Here is a 23,427-nt window from a genome sequence, read left to right on the forward strand (position 1 = left end):
TGGCTGTGGTTGTATCTGGTTCTCTCTGTATCTCTCTATCACATTTCACAAAACTCTTTGTTTTTACTAATGAAAACTCACCCACTCTCACTCTCACTGGCTGTGGTTGTATCTGGTTCTCTCTGTATCTCTCTATCACATTTCACAAACTCTTTGTTTTACTAATGAAAACTCACCCACTCTCACTCTCACTGGCTGTGGTTGTATCTGGTTCTCTCTGTATCTCTCTATCACATTTCACAAACTCTTTGTTTTACTAATGAAAACTCACCCACTCTCACTCTCACTGGCTGTGGTTGTATCTGGTTCTCTCTGTTATCTACCTCTCACATTTCACAAACACATACATCACAACTCTGTCTCTGTGTGTGTGTCTCTCTCTCTCTCTCTCTCTCTCTCTCTCTCTCTCTCTCTCTCTCTCTCTCTCTCTCTCTCTCTCTCTCTCTCTCTCTCCCCATCGTCTTCCTTCCTAGTCTTCCCCATGTCTCTCACCTCCACCAAGTGTCGAAAATAACCATTAGATGAAAAACACCAACAGCTGTGTTTGAAAATCTGTTGACGTGTTATTAAACAAATATGCGTGGGGGTCTTTTTTTTCAGTAGCCACACGCCACGTGCATTATAGAACGAATATAATAGTTATCTACCTGCGATACAATCTATCCTCAACAGGATTGCTCCAATTGTTCATAATCTATCTTTCGCTTTGCCAGTGTAAATAAACGCGTATTCTAAACGACATAAACGCTCGTATTCCGCAACACCTAACACCATTTGGACATGATTTGCGTGTGTTGTACTTTACTATAATGAATTTTTTTTTAAAGTTTGTTTTATTTAACGACGCCACTAGAGCACATTGATTTTTTATCTTATCATCGGCTATTCGACGTCAAACATATGGTCATTCTGACACTGGTTTTAGAGGAAACCCGCTGTCGCCACATAGGCTACTCCTTTTTACGACAGGCAGCAAGGGATCTTTTATTTGCGCTTCCCACAGGCAGAATAGCACAAACTATGGCCTTTGTTGAGCTAGTTATGGATCACTGGTCGGTGCAAGTGGTTTACATCTACCCACTGAGCCTTGCGGAGCACTCACTCAGGGTTTGGAGTCGGTATCTGGATTAAAAATCCCATGCCTCGACTGGGATCCGAACTCAGTACCTACCAGCCTGTAGACCGATGGCCTAACCACGACGCCACTGATGCCTGTTTACAATAATGAGTATGCAGCAGACATTGAGATTAGCAAAAACATATTGGCTTATTTACAATGGATGGGACGCGAGAATTCAGTGCGGCTACACACAATTAAATTACACTGTTTCAAATCTGTCCCTATACGATTATTTCGTTGCATAACCGTACGAGACAGGGGACGAGGCTAGGGGGGGGGGGGGGTAGCTGCTTCCCTAATGCTGGAGCAAAACCTGAAATTCGGACAAAAATAATATACATATTCGGGCTAAATGTGCTAAACTTAGACATTTTTCCATCATTCTACCCTCAAAATTAGTTGTAATCCATGTAACAAATGCGTAGTGGTTCGTTTGCAACCCTATGTAGCTGTTTGGTAGTAATGCTAATATAAATAAATGCTGTTATGCAGAATCGGGCTTTTTCGTTTTAATTGGGGCAAAAGCCAGCCTCTCCCCTACACAAATGGGATCCCGTAAGCAAGGCTTCTAGAATTCTATAAAATCCACTAGCCATGGGATCAGTGATTTAAAAAATTTACTAGCCATGATTAAAAATCCACTAGCCCAACTTTACTTTAAGTTAATTCAATTTTACTAAATAATAGTTACTGTAATAATCAGATATGTCATCTAAAGAGGGCGATAGAGCTTAAAAACACTAACGTTGGGGGTTTGGGGTGGGGAAAGGATATGCATATTTACAAACTAGACTTAACTGCAACGTTTGACAAATGTTTTTTCACTAGCCGTCGGACATGGCAATATTATGAGATGAGCCAGATTTGAGGAAACCCCTTCACAGGGCGAGACATAGACCAGTTGTAAAGTGCTCGCCTGATGTTTGGCCGGTTTAGGATCGAACCCCACCAGTGGGCCCATTGGTTGAACTGTTATACATGTGACAAATCGTAAATTTAAATGTGTTTGTCGGTGGTCCGTTGGGCTATTTCTCATTTAACTTTAAACTTCTACATCATAATATGCAGGGGACATTGCTGACGGTTACTGGATGTTTGACATCCAATAGCGGATGATTAATTAATCAGTGTGCTCTAGCGGTGTCGTTAAACAAAATAAACTTTGAACGCACATAAACTTCAGTTTGTATTGTTCATATCTGTGGATACTTGAACACGATCACACCCCCATTACATGTTCCTTTGTAGATACAGTCCCGATTACAAATATCACAGACACATTTCCGTATTCCATTCAACAGCCGGAAGCTGTACGTTTCGGAACACAACACTGCTATTTATAGCACTGTAGCGACCGAGTTTATAAGTTGTCAAGTCATGCTTCCCCGGAAAGTATATCGAAAAAAACCCAAGAACATTTGCTTCAGCAGGGAAGGATTTTGACCCCATACAAGCCCCCAACCCCCACCCATCCACTCCCTACTCCCCAATGCGCGTCTGGGCCACTCAATGAGTGAGCAGAATTTCGCAAATAGTCCGTAGTTTTGTGGCTAACCGTGTATCAGTCACACTTTCGTTAGTTTTCCTATCCCTGATTCAATGTTAACAAAAGACACCTATCCATTAACTGCATGCCCTGTTACCTACGAATGGCTGTCTGGTAATTGCCAATACAAAGCCACACAAATAATACAACGTCCCCAGGCATAGGCGTACGGGTTCTCCCAATTATGTTCACGGGGGGTGGGGTGGGGGGTTGGAGGCAGGCTGATTTTTGCCCGAATTGCACGAAAGTGCCCGAATCTGAATTTTTACATGGATTACCAGAGGCGGATTTTTGGACGGAGGGCCAGGGTTTAGTTATAATTTTATTTATTATATTAATTTTCATTTATTTACGATCCTCCTCGAAACCTCCCCCCCAAAAATTCCCTTGGCATCCCTCTTCATGTTATTGCTCCCCCCCCCCCCCCCCCCCCCCCCGTCCCCTGATGCACTTTTGTCATGGAATTCAAGAACACTCAGCGACGTACTAGTATTTAACGCGGTGTCGCATTTAGTAAATAGTTTAGTAAATAATTTACACACGACACATTTACTATGATGTGACGAAATACGAGATTGGCAAACTGGGTCAAATGATAAATACCGTCAAAATTGCCGAGACTGCCTGCTTCCGATAAAGTCATCAAGGAAAAGTACATCACGCGTGAAGAAACCAGAGGCGGATCTAGAGGGGTGGGGTGGGGTCTATTTTGCTGTCCAGTGTGAGATTGTCGCTATAGTGCATGGATAGGTGCGGACACACACACACACACACGCACACACACACACACGCACACATACACACACTCAAACACACAACACACATACAGAGAGAGAGAGAGAGAGAGAGAGAGAGAGAGAGAGAGAGAGAGATGCCGAGACAGGGAGAGAGCCGCGCACACGCACAGAGAGAGAGAGAGAGAACGAGAGAGAGAGAGAGAGAGAGAGAGAGAGAGAGAGAGAGAGAGAGAGAGAGAGAGAGAGAGAGAGACAGACAGAGAGAGGGAGACAAAGAGAGACAGACAGACAGACAGACAGAGGGATAGAGGAAGACAGAGAGAGAAAGAGACATACAGACATAACGTACGCGCACACTCGCACGCACACAGAGTCACCAAAGCGTAAAAAAAAATAACATCGAAGTAATGTGATAACCTATATTTTTTTATGCATAAAATTATAATAAAAGACGACGCATAATGATTCAGCAAAGTGTTGATGTACTTGCTGAAAACTGGGGCGATCGCGCGTGCGTATATTGTAGTTCAGGGCCCTATCCTTATAAGGACACTTGAGGTCAGCTACCCTCCCTGAAAATTTTTAAGCATTTTGTAATTAGTAGTAGTAGTAGTCGTCGTCGTAGTAGTCGTAGTAGTGGTAGTAGTTAGTAGTTAGTAGTAGCAGTAGTAGTAGTAGTAATAATAGTTGTAGTAGTAGTAATAGTTGTAGTGGTAGTAGTAGTGGTAGTAGTAGTAGTAGTAGTAGTAGTAGTAGTAGTAGTAGTAGTAGTAATAATAGTTGTAGTAGTAGTAGTAGTTAGTAGTAGTAATAATAGTTGTAGTAGTAGTAGCAGTAGTAGTAATAGTAGTAGTAATAGTAGTAGTAGTAGTAATAGTAGTAGTAGTTAGTAGTAATAGTAATAGTTATAGTAGTAGTAGCAGTAGTAGTGGTAGTAGTAGTGGTAGTAGTACTAGTAGTAGTAGCAGTAGTAGTAGTAATAATAATAATAGTTGTATTAGTAGTAGTAGTAGTAGTAGTAGTAGTAATAGTAATAGTATAGTAGTAGCAGTAGTAGTAGTAGTAGTAATAGTAGTAGTAGTAGTAGTTAGTAGTAATAGTTATAGTAGTAGCAGTAGTAGTAGTAGTAGTAATAGTTGTAGTAGTAGTAGTAGTAGTAGTAGTAGTTAGTAGTAGTAGTAGTAATAGTTATAGTAGTAGCAGTAGTAGTAGTAGTAGTAGTAGTAATAGTTATAGTAGTAGTAGTAGTAGTAGTCGTAGTAGTAGTAATAGTAGTAGTAGTCTCCTATCCTAAAATCAGTTAAATAAATAATAATAAAATAAAATAAATAAAATAAACTACCCCCGACCCTCCCCACTAAAAAACACGCCAAAAACCACCAAAACCCCCACAATAACAACACAAAAAAGCACACGAGAAAGAAACAAAAGTCGAAAATCAAAGACAGAAAGACACCACACATTACCCCGCCCCCCCCCCCCACCCCTCACACCCCCCCCCCCCCACCCCACCCCCATCCCATAAACTTTTTTATTAAAAAATGGGTAAAACAAGCAATGTCAGGTTTTAATCTTTATAATGTTTTCCATCCCATAAATTTCGTATGGCACACGTTTATGTAATACGAGTAATCTATAATCTCCAGGCTTAATATCTTAGCCGGCCACACTTGGCCATCTAAATGTCACCGAGCTTAAATTAGAACCGAAATTACTTGAACACTCCCGCAGAAATTGATGTAGCGTACACAATAGTGCGTGATAATATATGACGAATCAGAAATGTTCCTTAAAGACCTTATAAGTTGACTGACCGGCCTCAGTGGCGTCGTGGTTAGGCCATCGGTCTACAGGCTGGTAGGTACTGGGTTCGGATCCCAGTCGAGGCATGGGATTTTTAATCCAGATACAGACTCCAAACCCTGAGTGAGTGCTCCGCAAGGCTCAGTGGGTAGGTGTAAACCACTTGCACCGACCAGTGATCCATAACTGGTTCAACAAAGGCCATGGTTTGTGCTATCCTGCCTGTGGGAAGCACAAATAAAAGATCCCTTGCTGCTAATCGGAAAGAGTAGCCCATGTAGTGGCGACAGCGGGTTTCCTCTTAAAATCTGTGTGGTCTTTAACCATATGTCTGACGCCATATAACCGTAAACAAAATGTGTTGAGTGCATCGTTAAATAAAACATTTCTTTCTTTTTTTATAAGTTGACTGAATACATTGATAAAACCAAAAAACAAAATGGCATATGACATCATTTGCATCATTTGCCCAGATGTGGTCGTATTGATATCTTTAGACCGTAGGCGGGATTTACCTCAGTCGGTTGAGTGCTCGCTTGAGATGCTTGCGTCGCAAGATCGAACCACCTCGGTGGATCCATTCAGATGATTGTGTTATTTCTCGTTCCAACCAGTGCACCACAAATGGTCAAAGGCCATGTCATGTGTGTTTCCTGTCTGTATGAAAGTGCATATAAAAGATCCCTTGCTGCTAATGGAAAAATGTAGCAGGTTTCCTCTGATGACTACGAGTCAGAATTACCAAATGTTTGACATCCAATAGCCGATAATTAATTAATCAATGTGTTCCAGTGGTGTCGTTAAACAAAACAAACCGTACACCAGATACAATAGAATTTAGTAGCACCTATTACACAACCTTTAGGTAGTACTAAACCAAATATCTTCCGGCTGGGTCAAAGTTCGAGGTTCACCGAACTTTTGATAGAGAAGCTTAAGAGAATTTTTAGAGTTATTCCGTTTAGAAATCTATGTTCTGTACTGATATTTACATGTAAGGTAGCACTGAACCAAATAACTTCCGGCTGGGTCAAAGTTCGATGTGCACCGAACGTTTGATGGAGAAGTTAACACCACAAGTCCTGTCATTGGTGATAAATGTGAATGTGTTGGTTGTAAAGAAAAAAAACATTCATCTGGGCAAAAATGTATGCACTTTCATTTCATCTAGTACCACTGTGACAAGTAGCCTTGTGCTTGAACCATGTATGGGATACCTGTAAAAAAACAATTTTAAAAACCATTCCAATTTTGTGCGGAACCAGGGTAGTCATAGACGCTACCCATTATATCTGAAATGAGCAGCTTGACCCCCACCCCGATTGTGTCGGTGAGGGTGAGGGGTGGTAGTATTTATATCCGTGGTGTTTATGTCGGTTGATACGCTGCAGGTAGGAGTTTTAGCCACATATGTTACTATTGTCGTCTATGGGATTTGATTTGGTGGTATAACACCCACAAGATCGGAGGCACAGATCCATGTGTCATTGTGAAACAGGAGCTGTTACAGTCTGGCAAATCTTGAATAATGGATTTAATTTATTGGGTTCCTAAATAATTGTCATTCACGACCACACTTCCTCGTACATTCTCCACGAAATAATGAAAAAAAAAAAATTGTTTTGATGCCCGTGACTCAGCTAAACTGTGCATCAATACTGAAAATGAACCCACCCGCGTGGCTTGTGGCGTGCACGCTTGCATACAAATTGGAATGTACTATATAGAAGTTATTATAGACTTAATTTATAGTCAGTCTCCATTATGTCACAGGAGTGTCAAGCGTGAAATTACGGGAAAGGATGGGGTGATAAATGATCTTTTTAATCTAAACGGGCCAAGTTAATTTACAAAAAAAAGTTTGCTTTGTTTAACGACACCACTAGAACACATTGATTTATTAATCATGGGCTATTGGATGTCAAGCATATAGTAATTTTGACAGTCATAGAGATGAAACCCGCTGCATTTTTATTTTTTTTATCAATGTATTCAGTCAACGTATAAGGTCTATTAGTAGTATCAAGGGATCTTTTATATGCACCATCCCACATACAGGATAGCACATACCACGGCCTTTGATATACCAGTCGTGGTGCACTGGCTAGAACGAAAAATAGCACAACAGGCCCACCGACGGGATTGACCCTAGATCGACCGCGCATCAAGCGACCGTTTTACCACTGGGTTACGTCCCGCCCAAGACACTGTATAATGTCAGTATCCATTATGTCAGTTGTGTAACTAGTGTAAAATTACGGGAAGGGGCGGGGTTAAAGGGCAACGTGTGTTTGCGTGTGTGGTGTGTGTTTGTGTGTGTGTGTGTGTGTGGTGTGTGTGTGTCTCTCTCTCTCTCTCTCTCTCTCTCTCTCTCTGTCTCTCTCTCTCTCTCTCTCTCTCTCTCTCTCTGTGTGTGTCTCTTTCTTTCTCACTCTGTGTGTCGGGGTTGCCCTCTCTCCTCTCTCTCTCTCTCTATCTCTCTCTCTCAGCCATCTCTCCTCTCTATCTGGGTGTGTCTCTTTCTTTCTCACTGTGTGTTTGCGTCTCATCTCACTCTCTCTCACTCTCTCTCTCTCTCTCTCTCTCTCTCTCTCTCTCTCTCTCTCTCTCTCTCCGCTCTGTGTGTGTGTCTCTTTCTTTCTCACTCTGTGTTTGCGTGTCTGTGTGCGTGTGTGTATGTGTGTGTGCATGCGTGTGCCTGTGTCTTTGTGTCTGTGTGTGTGCCTGTGTGTGTGTGTCTGTGTATGTGTGTGTGTGCCTGTGTGTGTGTGTCTGTGTATGTGTGTGTGTGTGTCTGTATGTGTGTATGTGTGTTTGTGTGCGTGTATGTCTGTGTCTGTCTGTGTGTGTGTGTGTGTGTGTCTCTGTGTGTGAATGAGTGTGTGTGCGTGCGTGCGTGTGCGTGTTTGATTATTTTTTATTTTTTGGTGAGGGAAGGTCAACTAACACCGATGAAAAAAAAGTGCAATGTCATGCAATTTTGAATTGTCTAGAATGCACCCAAGAACAGAAAACCTTTGCAATCGATTGGTAAATTGCAATGTGCATACACTGTTACTCTTTCAAATTACTCGCGGCCTTCCCTTTATCAATTCTGTTCATTATTGTGATTATGCTGTCTGAATATTAAACATTAATTATATCGATACACCTCTCCCGCCCACACACTCCTCCAAATTCAAGTGCAGAATTATCTCCGACGGAACTGACTAACCTAGCGAAGGATAGGAAAGGATTATTTGTTTAATAAAACCTCAAATTATTGTAAACGACAGCTATTTTGTTTCAACATAGATGTCACCTTTTATATTTCCCATACCACGACAATGACAAGGTAATTACCCTTTCCACCAAATATAATATATGACTACACCAATGAGAGTTATTATAATCTTGGTCGATAGATAAAAAGAGAGGCAGGAAGCGACAGAGAGAAAGAGAGGTAGACAGGGAGAAAATGAAAATGGCAGAGAGAGAGAGAGAGAGAGAGAGAGAGAGAGAGAGAGAGAGAGAGAGAGAGAGAGAGAGAGAGAGAGAGAGAGAGAGCGAGAGAGAGACAAAGACAGACAGAAAGAGTGAAAGAGTGAAAGAGACAGCGACACACACACACACACACACAGAGAGAGAGAGAGAGAGAGAGAGAGAGAGAGAGAGAGAGAGAGAGAGAGAGAGAGAGAGACAGACAGAGAGAGAGAGAGACAGAGACAGACAGAGAGAGAGACAGACAGACAGACAGACAGACCGGCAGAGTGAGAGAGAGAGAGAGAGAGAGGAGAGAGAGAGAGAGAGGATGAAGTAGGTGATAACTGTTGTCCGCACTTTAGCGTGTGCCCAGCACCAGTAGTGAGGCACGGTTTAGGACAGGTGAAAACGGCTCGGCTTTGATCCCACGACCTACACCACTTCAAGTTAGCGCACTACCTCTGACCTTGACCTCCACTCAGACAGTTGCAGGTAACAATGCATCAGGTCGAGTGTGTCTCAGGTATAGCTATAAATATGAATATAAAGTGTCACGGTCAACTCTGTTGTGTTACCGACTCTGCCAAGGTTTGTTAGTTTTGTTTTGTTGACGCCAGGAGATCACACCCATTAATTTATCATTCCGATATTGGATGTCAGACACGAAATGCAGACACGAAGAGGCGAGTTTATGAAGCCTATTTGTTTTTTATAAGCACAGGTGTTTAAGTATTGACAATACATGTAGTTAATCGTTTGTTAAAGTTCAAGTTAAAGTTAAGTTGTTTGTACCGAAAGCACTAGACTATGTTGAAAGCGGGACGTAGCCCAGTGGTAAAATGCTCGTTTGATGCCTATTCGGTTATTTCTCGCTCTAGCCAGTGCACCACGACTGGTATATCAAAGGCCGTGGTATGTGCTCTCCTGTCTGTGGGATGGTGCATATAAAAGATTCCTTGCTACTAATGGAAATTTTTTAGCGGGTTTCATCTCTACGACTGTGTTAAAATGACCATATGTTTGACATCCAATAGCCGATGATTCATAAATCAATTTGCTCTAGTGGTGTCGTTAAACAAAACAACCTTTTCCTTTTTTTAAGAGTACGTTGATTTATTAATCATCAGCTACTGGATGTTAAACATATGGTCATTTTGACACAGTCATTAGGAACAAATTCATCGGGTTTCCTCTGATGACTACGATTCAGAATTACCAAATGTTTGACATCCAATAGCCGATGATTAATTAATCAATGTGCTCCAGTGGTGTCGTTAAACAAAACAAAACTATTTTTAACCATATGACCGACGCCATATAACCGTAAATAAAATGTGTTGAGTGCGTCGTTAAATAAAACATTCCTTTCTTCTTTTTTATTTTAAGCTGAACACTCTACCGAATGAGCTAAATCCCGCCCCTTGTCTATACAAAATAAGCTGTAGGATGATGAAAAAGACATACTGGAAAGGCGTGCTTCTTCTAGGGATATCCCCGAGTTTGCTGCATTGTAAGATGTTTCCGACTAATAAAATAGTTCTACGTTTAAACTTACATATTAAATATATTTTCTTGTTTAGAATATCAGTGTCTGTATATGCAATGTGTTTCTGGCCGTCTTAATATTTGTAAGAAGCCCAAACTGAATTTTGTCTTCAAATAATTTTGTATGTACGAAAAAATATTTTTAGGAAAATAAAATGAAACTTAACTTTGTACAAATATTAGAACGATCAGAAACTCGTTTAATATACAGCGACTCATATTGTATGCATAAAAATATATTTGATATGTAATTACAATCGGTAAAAAGTATCTGTTAATCGATAACATCTTAACAAGTGCAGCAAACTCAGGAATGTCTCTTTAATCGATATTGGTTTTATCGATAATCGGTGTAGATTATGTCTAGTGTCTTAGTATATGTCAACATATATACTTTTCCGTGCTTATCGGTAAAGAAAGGACGCCCGAAACAACTGTAGTGACCGCTAAAGACATTGTCCTGGGTTAGCTCTCATTGTGAGATATTTCCGAACAACGGAGCCTTTTTAAAGGAATCGAAGTAAAGACTAAAAGCATTTCCGTGTTTAGAATAGCGTTGGCTTTATATACAGCATGTTGTCGATTGTTCAAGAAAAAGAAATTGGTAGCCGAGACTGAATTTTACCTCCCGGAAATTTAGTATGTTATAATAAAATATAAATTAAGAAATAAAATATAGTTTAGATCCGGTTTCGGTGGTGTAGTGGTGAAGCCATTGGACTTATGGCTGGTTTGTGCATGGTTCGAATCCCGGTACTGGCTCACACCCAGAGTGAGTTTAACGACTTATCTCTCAAAAACCAATAACAACTAACCACTAACCCAGTGCCCTGGACAGAAAGTCCAGACAGCTAAGCGGGGACAGGACATGGTCCAGTTGTAAAGCGCTCGCCTAATGCGCGGTCGATCTAGGATCGATCCCCATCGGTGGGCCCATTGGGCTATGTCTTATTCCAGTCTGTTCACCACGTCTGATATATCAAAGGCCGTGGTATGTGATATCCTGTATGTGGGATGGTGCATATAAAAGATCCCTTGCTACTATGAAACAAAAATCTAGCGGGTTCCTCACTAAGACTATATGTCAAAATTACCAAATGTCCGACATCCATTTAATAAATCAATGTGCTCCAGTTGTGTCGTTAAATTTAAAAATTTTTTAAAAAAAGAAGATAGCTGTGCGTGCTTAAACCATAATTGTTTTATTTAACGACGTCACTAGATTTTTTATCTTATCATCGGCTATTGGACGTCAAACATATGGTCATTCTGACACTGTTTTTAGAGGAAACCCGCTGTCGCCACATAGGCTACTCTTTTTACGACAGGCAGCAAGGGATCTTTTATTTGCGCTTCCCACAGGCAGGATAGCACAAACCATGGCCTTTGTTGAACCAGTTATGGATCACTGGTCGGTGCAAGTGGTTTACACCTACCCATTGAGCCTTGCGGAGCACTCACTCAGGGTTTGGAGTCGGTATCTCGATTAAAAATCCCATGCCTCGACTGGGATCCGAACCCAGTACCTACCAGCCTGTAGACCGATGGCTGGACATTAAAATGTCATATAACTTTTCAAAACTTGTAACACGACATACACATTTGTTTTGTTATAGTCATAAATGTGTGTGATGTGTCTAAAACGTGTATGTGTAAAACGTGACCAAAATTGGTAGTATCACATTTTCATTTCGTGTTTGTTTTGTGGGCTTTTTTGCATTATCATTACAGCTTCATTAAAAAAAAAAAAAAAAAAAAAAAAAAAAAAAATACCTCTTACAATCTCGACAATCTTTCGCTATATCTGTATAATTAGTGTGTACACTTACATTCTATTTCGAGACCTTTTGATGTTGCACCGCAAAACACAAAAGAGAAATTTGCTGCGTAATAAGCGAGCAGCCGGATCGCCGTGTCGTGCAGTATACAATATCGTGTGACGCTGCTATCGGCGCGAGGCGGAGAAACACCCCATTACAAACTGCACGTACGCTGTCGAGACGCACTGGGAAGTCGTTACCTTACGCACGATTGGCTGTACAGGACCCGCCTACCTAGAACACCCACCCCCCCCCCCCCCACACCCCTCCTCAACTCCATCTCCATCGTGGCATCCCCTTGCTGTTTGGAATGTGTATGGACGTAGATCGGGTGACTGAGAAGTTATCACAACGGGAGAGAAAAGGATAGATAAGGAAAATCGATGTTGTATTTTCATTTTTCATTTGAACTTATTTTCGTGCTTATATCCGATTAAGGTTCAATCGCGCTGTCCTGGGCACATACCCTCAGCTATCTGGGCTGTCTGTCCACGACGGTGGGTTAGTTTTTAATCGTTAGTGGTTAGTGACAGAGAAGAGGGTGTTGTCGCTTTGGTTGGGAGATGGTTCCGGGTTGTGAACTCTGTATCTACCAGCCACCGAGGCCGGTCATCGATGTTGTATAATATGACCCACACACAGAATACCCAAAGACGCATACACAGATAGATGGACTGACTGACAGACTGACAGACAGACAGGTAGATAGAGGGACAGCCACAAAATTACACCAACATATATACACACAGACAAATGTACACAACACAGAGCCGGTTTATCCTAGTAGCACGTGTAGCACGCGCTACTGGCCCCGCGATTCAGAGAGTGCCGCGGTGATGTGTACATTTAGTTTCCCCAAGTCATTTTTCCCGCTCTCCCCAAGGGGGTTGCCAAATATATATATCCTGGAAAGAGCCCTCGCTGTTATTTGTTCTACAGGCCCCGTGGATCCTTAAACTGACTGGGACACCACACAGACACGACCATGAGACACACAGACACAAACACACACATACACTCGAACGTACACATGCACACACACAGATAAACAAACACACATGCACATGCACAGACCTACGCACGGAAATACTCTCCCACAAGACACAAGCGTACGCACACACAAACACAAACACACTGCACATTATGCCCTTAAGAACAATACAGTGATTATTATCTTAAATAAATAAATAAATAAATAAAATAGACTTCGTGCCTTTTATATAATGCATTATTTGTAAAAAGTGTTGAGGTTTGAGCTTGGTTTCAAGTGTTAAGTAAAGGATACAAAAATGAAATAGGAATCCAAATTAAACGCACAATTAGCAAAAACAAAAACAAAAAAGACCCACAATAAACAAACAAAACAAACAAAAAACAAAAGAAGAAGAAAAGAAAAAAAGATAAAAAGGATAAAGAGAGAGGAAACAAAAAGAGAGAAATAATTCAACAGGAATAAACGTGATAATAGGATTCACCTATTTACTTAAAGAGACATTCCTGAGTTTGCTGCATTGTAAGATGTTTTGGACTAATAAAATATTTGTACGATTAAACTTACACATTAAATATATTTTCTTGTTTAGAATATCAGTGTTTGTATATTCAATGTGTTTTTGGTTGTCTTAATATTTGTAAGAAGCCCAAACTGGATTTTGTCTTCAAATAATATGAAAAAATCTTTTTTAGGATATAAAATGAAATTTAACCTGGTACAAATATTAAAACAATCAGAAACACGTTTAATATACAGCGACTAATATTTTATGCATAAAAATATATTTGATATGTAATTACAGTCGTCAAAATGTCTATGTTAGTCGATAACATCTTAAAAAGTGCAGCAAACTCAGGAATGTCCCTTTAACGTAATTCTATTGACCAGGGCCCCGTTCCACGAAGCGATTTTAGTTATACGATCGCCTTAAGTACATAAGGTAGCTATGCACTTAAGGTGATCTTAGGGCTAAGATCGCTTCGTGGAACGGGGCCCTGTTCCGGAAGAAAAACGGTTAATGATCTTGACCACACTAAGAGTGCAATTTGTTTCCATATTCATTTCGGTTGATAATCATAATGTATCGTAAACCCTAACCACCAGAAGCCAGTTTCACAAAATATCAGAACATAATGTTTACAAGTGTTTGAAGACCATTTCACGCAGTAAATAATTATGGACCAAAACAAAGAAAAAGAAGATATAGAGAATAGTTCATGTTTTTTTTGTCAAATATGATTCGTATCTCATCGAGTGAAGTTTGCAATCATATCTCACGAGTCGCGCTTCACGAGATGAGATATAAATCATATTTTACAAAAAATATGACATTTTCTATTTATTATATAACTTTTGGCAATATGTCTTTATTTTTAAAATGCCAGCAGCAAAATAGTTCCGGGTTACTTACAGTGAAGATAACGCTATCTACAGTGACCATAATACATTTTAGAGTGGAAATTTCACTATTTCACTCTAAAATGTTTTATCGTCACTGAGTGACTGATAACACTTTTATTTCACTGATATTTTATGATATTTCACTAAATGTTATATAATAAATTGAATTTGTTTTTTTAATCACCGTTTGTTACCGAGACTTATCTTTTATTCTTATATTTGTTGTTGGTTGTTTGTTTTTTTGTTTGTTGTGTTTTTTTGTTGTTGTATTTTTTTTATTATTTTTTTTTTGGGTGGAGGGGGTGGGGTTGGGGTTGTTTTGCTTCTCTGCTAACCATAAATGTAACGTTGCGTTAGTTTGTGAAGTTGGCTCCTTTGCTGTATGTATAATAAATGTTAATGCTTGTTTGCGTTAGAAAGAGGGAACTCGGTGTATTGAAATTATACATAAACAGTGGGTAGTAAACTCACTCTGGGTTGGAGCTAGTGCCAAGATTGGAACCCAGTACCTACTAGTCCCTAGGCTGATGGCTATACCGAGGTTGATTACGAAACATTTTAGAAGATGCGATACAATTCAATTTCAATTCAGTTCAGTTTATTGCACAATACCAAACAAACTGGTGTCAGCAAGCAAATAAAAACGCATACAACATCAATAAAAAAACCTCCAGAGCCATATTCTCTCTCTCATACTCTCTCATACTCATACACTCTCTTTCTATATCTCTCTCTCTCTCTCTCTCTCTCTCTCTCTCTCTCTCTCTCTCTCTCTCTCTCTCTCTCTCTCTCTCTCTCTCTCTCTGTGTGTGTTTGTGTGTGTCCCTCTGTCTCCTTATGTCTCTCTCTCTCTGTATCTGTATATCTGACTGTCTATCTGTGTGTGTGTCTCTCCCCCACCTCTCTCGCTCTCTCGCTCTCTCGCTCTCTCTCTCTCTCTCTCTCTCTCTCTCTCTCTCTCTCTCTCTCTCTCTCTCTCTCTCTCTATCCCTCTCTCTCTCTCTCCCTCTCTCTCTCCATGGTGCCGATACCGAAGGGTATATTTAAAATATACTGCCCAGCTCTTCAGGTATCTTAGAAAACTGAGGTGTGGTAAGAACCGCGTGTCTCTCACTCTTACTATTTCACTCTTTCACTCTAATTTTCCAAAAAAAATTATATAAATCGTGGTATCAACAATTTTCCTTGCCTAGGAAAGATGACTCTTTAGATTCGTTTCAAAACGTTATGCTGGAGGGAAATTTTATTTCTATTTTATTACTCAAAAATAAATGCGGTCAGCCATAAATTCTTTATTCTGCTGCAGTATTTTTTCTCTTTTTTCTGTAATAATTCTGTACCTTTAGGTTAGCTTTCATTTGCCGACTGAACGATTCTCGTGTACGCTTAATCAAACAGATTAACTTCGCTTCGTCGGACAATGGACTTTCGCGCGTAGTAAATTGGCCAAGTTATGACAAAACGTGAGCGTTATTAGGTGGGGAGGTTGATGTGAAAATATCCCACTAAAGCTTAACTAATTATTGGAGATAATTCAAATCTGTAGTTGGTTCCTACGACGTTTGCTGTGAAATCGAAAGGTTTAGCAAAATTATTGTTTTTAATTTAAAATAATAATTTTGCTTTCATATTATGATCATTATTATTATCATCATCATCATCATCATCATCATCACCATCATCATTACCATCATCAATATTGTCATCATCACCATCACCATTACCATCATCATCACCATTATCATCATCATCATCTTCATTATTATCATCATCATCATCATCATCACAATCACCACAATCATTATTATCATCGCCGTCGTCAACATCATTTATTTTTATTCATTTATTTATTTATTTATTTATCTAATTTGTTAGTTAGAATGACAGACACAAAAATTACTGCACGCGCGCACACACACATGCACGCACACGTGCAAACACGGACACGCACACGCATATACACAGCACACGCACGTACACACACACGCACACACATACACACACACACACATACGCACACACACACGCACACATGCACGCACACACAAACACAGACATAACAACACAGAACATACTTAAAGTTCAAAAATTTAAGATCTGTGTCTTATTAACGCCAAGTATAGTGTTGCATCTATGGTATGTCGCTAGTTGTTGTAGTTGTTATAGTTGTTGTTTGTTGTTGCTGCTGCTGCTGCATCCCCCTCTCCCCCACCCCCACCCCCCACCCCCCTCCCTTGTTTTAATGTATTAAAGGAAACGCTTATCAGTTGAAATGTTCATTAAATTTTGTCTCCATTCGATTTCAGTGTCCGGGCATGGTGTTGGCTCAAGTGGGCGCCTGGGCTCCAAACGCCAGTGAGTATCAAATTTATTTTTAAATATAATGAAGAATCATGTTTATTCAATTAATATAATTGTTTTTGTCAGTGTCAACCGGCCTCGGTGGTGTCGTCGTGGTTAAGCCATCGGACATAAGACTGGCAGGTATATTGTTCACAGCCCGGTATCGGCTCCCACATAGAGCGAGTTTTAACGACTCGATGAGTAGGTGTAACACCACTACACCCTCTTGTCTCTCACTGACCACTAACCAACTAACCCACTGTCCTCGACAGACAGCCCAGATAGCTGAGGTGTGTGCCCAGGACAGCGTGCTTGAACCTTAATTGGATATAAGCACGAAAGTAAGATGAATTGAAATGTCAGTGTCTGTCGATAATGTTAACGATAACACCAATGGGAACTGATGCCATCACGTGAAACTGATTTGGTTTAATGCAATATGCAAAATGCATTATGCATACCTGCGCTCATTAATATAACATAACGGCAATAAAGGTACAGTGATCATCGCATTGTTTGTATCTGTAATGCTGAATATGTTGCTAGTTTAACAATGTTTTACCTGTTGTTCTAAAATGTTCACTGAAGATGGCAAATATCCATAGAGTAATTGGTGTGAAATATCGGTGTTACACTCCCCATATTTGTGTTCCGTATTCAGTAATGTTATCGTTTTGGGGATCCACCCGATATATATATATATTATATATATATATATATATATATATATATATATATATATATATATATATATCTATATCTATATCTATATCTATATATATATATATATATATATATTATCACGGGGATTCTATAATACCCGTAACTGAATAAAACACGATTATCAAAATATCTCTCCTAACTGTATATCTATTAGATCTCTCTGTAACAGGCGGTTAAACCCTAGTATGGCTCGTCTCTAGGTATGATCAGAGATACGATCTTATATAAAGTATATATAATATAGCACGTTAGTTCTCTAGAAAACACAACAAAAACACAATACACTTTGGAATCTGTATTAATCTACGCTGACAAATGTACAGCCGTAGTAGTTAATTAATAACAGCAATAATAACAACCCAGAACTGATCACTTAATTAGTTAATCTCTAGGTGTCTAGTTACACAATATGCGAATAACTTCACCGTTACACCACACCCACACGTGTGATAATTGAGAAACGCTTCCAGGAGAAGTTAATTAATAAAGGAATTACAACACCATTCCTAACTGGTTAATTTTTTAATTAACCCTTTACTACTCGTTCAGTAACGTGTGATAATTTAGGAACGCTTCTTGGGGAACTTAATTAATAAAGGAATTACAGCTCTATTCCTAACGGGTTAATTTTTAATTAACCCTAACTACTCATTCAGTAACCTTGTAAACCAGAACATTTGATTTGTACCTATCACCAATAAAGACAATAACCCTACAGTTTACCTAGGTCCGCTAGGATGACTGGCTAAGCTTTATATTACCAAATACTCATTACTGTCAGAACAAAAAGTCTACGATTTACTTCGTCAGATGACCGAAGACACTGTCTAAAGAATATTGGTATAAATACAGTATCAAAATATTTAAAGTCACATCAATCACATCAAGGTTATACACAGAGCAGAAATAATATTTACCAAAGTCCAAACGGACTAACGTTCCTGGGAGCCGTCCTTTTCTCGTTCTCCTCTATATCTCTAAAACACTAGCCTATTTATTATAAATCAGGATTTTGCCTGGGGGTACAAGGCGGTACCTCACGTATCATCTCATATTCCAACTCTACTAGAGTCGGTTATTATTCCTCTCTGATCGTCAAGACTTACTGACGCCATCGTCGCCAATTCACGGTTGTAAAACCCGCACTCGCAGAGGTATTACGTAACTACCGCCCACATGGCCTCCACAGCTGGACTAAGTGCATATTGGAATGTCCGATCGCGCGAAGTATTACGTAACAAGTTGCCCATCTGGGCTTAAGTGCAATTAAACTGCACACGGCCCTCTAACACAATTAAAATCGCCACAGGCGAAAACAATTTAAGAGCATGTACCGTCACATATATATATATATATATATATAGATATATATATATATATATATATATATGCACACATATAACACACACCACACACACACACACACACACACACACACACCACACACACACATATATATAATATATATATATATATATAGAAACAGAGACACACACACACACACACACACACAACACACATTGGAAAATAATAATTGTTTAGTTTTTTAAAACTTTCTTGAGCCAGAGCGTTCATTAATTCTTAAATGCATACTTAAATACACACTTACTTACATACATACATAAATACATACATACATACATAGATACATTTATATATACATACACACTTACATACATACATGTACATACATACATACATACATACATCATACGCCAGTGCGTTAATATCTATGTATGTAACAGTCAACCTCGACATACATACAATATATAGATATTTATACATCGATACATACGCCAGTGCGTTAATATATATGTATGTAACAGTCAGCCTCGACATACATACAATATATAGATATTCATACATCAATACATACTATCCAGTGCCAGTTCTGCCCACTGTTTCATGCACGTAAGCGGGATCGACCGCGTAGATTGTAGGCCCCATGCATACGGTTGAGTTAAAGAACTTCCTTTTATGGAAACTTCGATAGCTCATAGCGTATCGTGGTTAGTCTTGCAATTTGCGGGCGATTCGGTTCCACAGGTTCGAGTCCCAACAACGGCATGGGACAATTTGTGAGGCCAGAAAGGATTTAATTATCCCCTGCGCCAGTGCGTTAATATCTATGTATGTAACAGTCAACCTCGACATACATACAATATATAGATATTCATACATCAATACATATATACATGTACATACATACATACATGTTTTATATTTTAACTATTATCAATTTACTATTGTCCGTCCGTCCGTCTTTAACTGTTATTTGTAATTTTACAAATACTGATTTATATCAGTCTCTAGAAAAAAGGTTCTTCCTTTTGAATAACAGCGGGTAGAAAAAATTAATACTGATGAATTTTTATTATTAAATTATTTTCTTCACATATGGTTGGTTTCATAATAACGATTTGGTTCCACCTATTGCCTCCTCTCCTCCTTTAATGGTATCGGCATCATATGGTTCCACCTATGCTGCCTATCCTTTAATATAATATATATATATATATATATCTATTATATATATATATATATATTTTTTTTTTATTTTTTTTTTTTTTTTTTTTTTTTTTTCTTTGGACAATATAACAACAACAACAATCAGGCGCGTATTTTCAAAGAAAGCATGGCTCAACCCCCATCTCCACCCCCACCCAACCCAAAAAAGTTCACTCACCACAATCTAGTTCTCCTCCCCCGCGCATACGTCCCTGCACAAAACCATTTCGTGATCTTATTTCATTGTATATTTTATTTCAGTTTTTACTTTCCTGGGAACGCTGTGCGGTGCGTTTCTTTATGGATTAGTCGCACCTTTCCTCGTACGCATCACGAGGCCAAAGACGACATATTCCTGGCAGCAGTAAGTGTGTGTTATATTATTGAATCACGTTTGTTTCGCCCCTATGGGCTACCCAGGGAGACACTTCAACACCAACTATAGTCCGTCCCACGGGGAACGCCTGTTTTATACTATTAAATTTACTACAATATATTTATTTCTGAGCCGATTGATTTGTACATTGTACACACAAATTGTAGTATTTTGTTATTTCCAAAACACTTTTACGTTTCTTTTTACATCAAACTAAACTGAAATTATATACAAAAAATAAAACGTTTTACTAGAAATGATGGAACGGTCCCGGAGGAACGAGCTACTCTCGGCAAACTAAGTTGTCCAAAACATGTAATGTATTTGCCCCCCCCCCCCCCCCCCCCCCCCCCCCCCCCCCCCCCCCCCCCGCCTTTCCAATTAGTTTGCGAGACCTATAAAACAAATACGCCAAATTTCCTTTCTTTCAAATTGCGCACCTTTTTCCTCCTTGGCATTAATCCTACGGGACATTCCAAAATTCCAATAGCACCAAAACAAACACCCATCGCTCTAGTGGTGTCGTTAAACAAAACAAATATTTCATTTGTGCTTTTTCTCATCGTCTGCTATGATCAAGGTTAATTATTGCAATGATGCCTTTACGTATGCCAGAATATTCATTAGATGAAACGTCACCGGTCTCGGTGGCGCAGGGGTAAGTTATCGAGACTACAGGCTGGTAGGTATAGGGTTCACAGCCCGGTACCGGGGGCTCCAACCTCACGCGAGTGTCCTTGAGGTGCTCCATGGGTAGTGTAAGGCAACGCATTACTCACCCTCTCTCTCTCTCTCATTTCTCTCCCTCTCGTCTCTCTCTTCTCTGCCTCCTCTGCTCACTCCTCTCTACCCCACCTCTCTTCCTCCTCTCTCTCTCCGAATCTTTGCAAACTCTATGAAACAGGAAGACATCACGGCCTCCAATCCCATTATTAAAAAACCAGTGGGTGTGTCCCTTTTTGTCGGCATAGTGTTTCAAGATGAAAACCACTTGTTTAACTTTTATGCCCCTTTTCCCTCGAAGATCTTAGATACGCCGTTAATTATTAATATGCGATCTTCGTATGACTATTTTGAACCTGTCTTTCAGTTTATAACAAACCTAATTTTAATAATGAAGATGGAAAATCGCATTTTTATGTAGCCCCAAGAACTCTTTTTTAATATGTTTCAAAAGAACGAACGAAAAACTCGTTTGGTTTTCTTTTAATTCAAATAAACGTACATCGATTTAGGTCTTAAGTGGGGAGTTGTGTCCCTGAGTTTGGCCTGCAATGTATTTTAAAGATGTTATCGACTAACATGGAGACTTTTTAAACGATGCATTGTTAAAAATCTAGTGTTCAAAATATATATTCTGTATAAAATATTATTGGCTGTTTATAAAACGTGTATCATCTCGTTTTTAATATTTTGTACTAGGTTAAATTTAATTTTATTTTCCTAAAATATATTTTTTGTGTCACATACTAAATTATTTGCCCGACAAATCCAGTTTTGGCTTCTTTACACCATATTCAGACGACCAGAAACACATTGAAATATACAGACACTGATATTCTAAACAAAAACCATATTTAATATGTAAGTTTAATCTTAAAAATATTTTATTTAGTCGGAAATACTCTTACAATGCAGCAAACCAGGATGTCCCTCTTTAATGTACTTTACCTTAGGTGGTTCTGTGGAAACAATTCTGTTTATAATTTTTTCGTCTAATTTGAAATTTTAAATTTTATTAACATTTTTTTTTTAATTACATAATTTATTGCCTTTTAATATACATGCACATGTTTAGATTTTTATATGAGTTGATGCCTTCGTATTTTATGTTTTTAAAGTGTCTCATAAGCCTATGTAGGCTGGGTGACCATTAGAACTTAACCGTATACACCGTTTCGGTAAGCGTTATTATGTCAATACCGATTTACCGTATCGCGATTAAATTTTCAAATACCGAAATTTCGGTATTGAAAAATCGTATTTCCCCGAAAGCACTAATAATATCATCGGGACGACATAAAAAATGGGTTTGGTATAATCAGACGAGAACCGTGTGTATGGAATTTAAATTGTATTCAGATTGGAAGTAGCGGGTGAGCCATACACATCACCGGCACGCATTTAAAAAGATCCCGAGTAACAGGCTGGTAGGTACTGGGTTCGGATCCCAGCCGAGGCATGGGATTTTTAATCCAGAATACCGACTCCAAAACCCTGAGGTGAGTGAATGCTCCGCAAGGCTCAATGGGTATTGTTGTAAAACATCATTGCATTGCAAAAAAACCGACCAAGCGATCCAGTGATCCATTAACTGGTTCAACAAAGGCCCTGGTTTTGTGCGAATTCCTCCTGCCTGCCTGTGGGAACGGCGCAATAAAAGATATCTTTGCTTCGGCTGCCTGTCCGTAAAAGAGTAGCCGGTTTTCCTCTAAAAAACAGTGGTCAGATGAACCATAATGTTTGACGTCCCATAGCCCGATGATAAGATTAAAAAAATTAATGTGCTCTAGTAGTGTCGTTTAAATAAAACAAACTTTTACGGGGTTTTTAAGCGGAGTAATACTGAAAAGAGCGCTCGAATATCGGTTTCGTGTCAGACCCGAATCCGTTACCGATATCGAGATAAATCACCCACCCACAAAAATATGATATCGATACCGAACCTCAAATTTCAAAATACCGCCCGCTCTAGTGGACCATAAATCGGTAGTGTGATTTGATATAGTTATGGATTTTTTATGTGTAAATTGGTCATGGTTACACCTCTACAAAACAACAATTATACAAGACAAAATATAATCACGGAAGATCATTTGACATGAAGATGAAACATCTATCCCGGGAGTAAGCAATAAGACTTGCCGTTTTTGTCAATAAATATAGTCCTTTTGTCCTTTCAAGGTTGCTTATTATTCTCTGAATACCCTCCGCATTGAGCATTTTTTGGGACTTTGGTTTCCTAGTCGGACTGTCCACATGTTTTAAAAATAGAAATCCGATGGTTATTCCGTCATGTAATCAAGGACAATTTAAAATTTAGCGTTAA

The 23,427-nt window shown here is 39.2% G+C and overlaps 2 protein-coding genes across 3 annotated transcripts in view; both read left to right on the forward strand.

Moving 5' to 3' along the window:
• Window positions 1-20,483, forward strand: part of LOC121373552 — a 68,991-nt gene extending 48,508 nt beyond the window's left edge. The window contains exons 5-6 of one of the 2 annotated variants that reach the window (XM_041500229.1): window positions 16,735-16,783; window positions 20,264-20,482. In XM_041500229.1, the coding sequence (XP_041356163.1) occupies window positions 16,735-16,783; window positions 20,264-20,370 (156 nt within the window). In that variant the 3' untranslated portion in view covers window positions 20,371-20,482. Of the gene's footprint in view, window positions 1-16,734; window positions 16,784-20,263 lie in introns of both variants that reach the window. The other variant, XM_041500230.1, reaches the window with a different exon arrangement.
• A 1,921-nt stretch (window positions 20,484-22,404) lies between these two features.
• The window catches only part of LOC121373039 (UPF0394 membrane protein PD_1892-like), a 6,947-nt gene continuing 5,924 nt past the window's right edge, over window positions 22,405-23,427 (forward strand). Inside the window, exon 1 of the mRNA XM_041499483.1 lies at window positions 22,405-22,413. Within this exon, the coding sequence (XP_041355417.1) occupies window positions 22,405-22,413 (9 nt within the window). The remainder of the gene's footprint in view (window positions 22,414-23,427) is intronic.

Source organism: Gigantopelta aegis, chromosome 5 (genome assembly GCF_016097555.1).
Source record: "Gigantopelta aegis isolate Gae_Host chromosome 5, Gae_host_genome, whole genome shotgun sequence".
In the NCBI taxonomy this organism is placed as follows: Eukaryota; Metazoa; Mollusca; class Gastropoda; order Neomphalida; family Peltospiridae; genus Gigantopelta; species Gigantopelta aegis.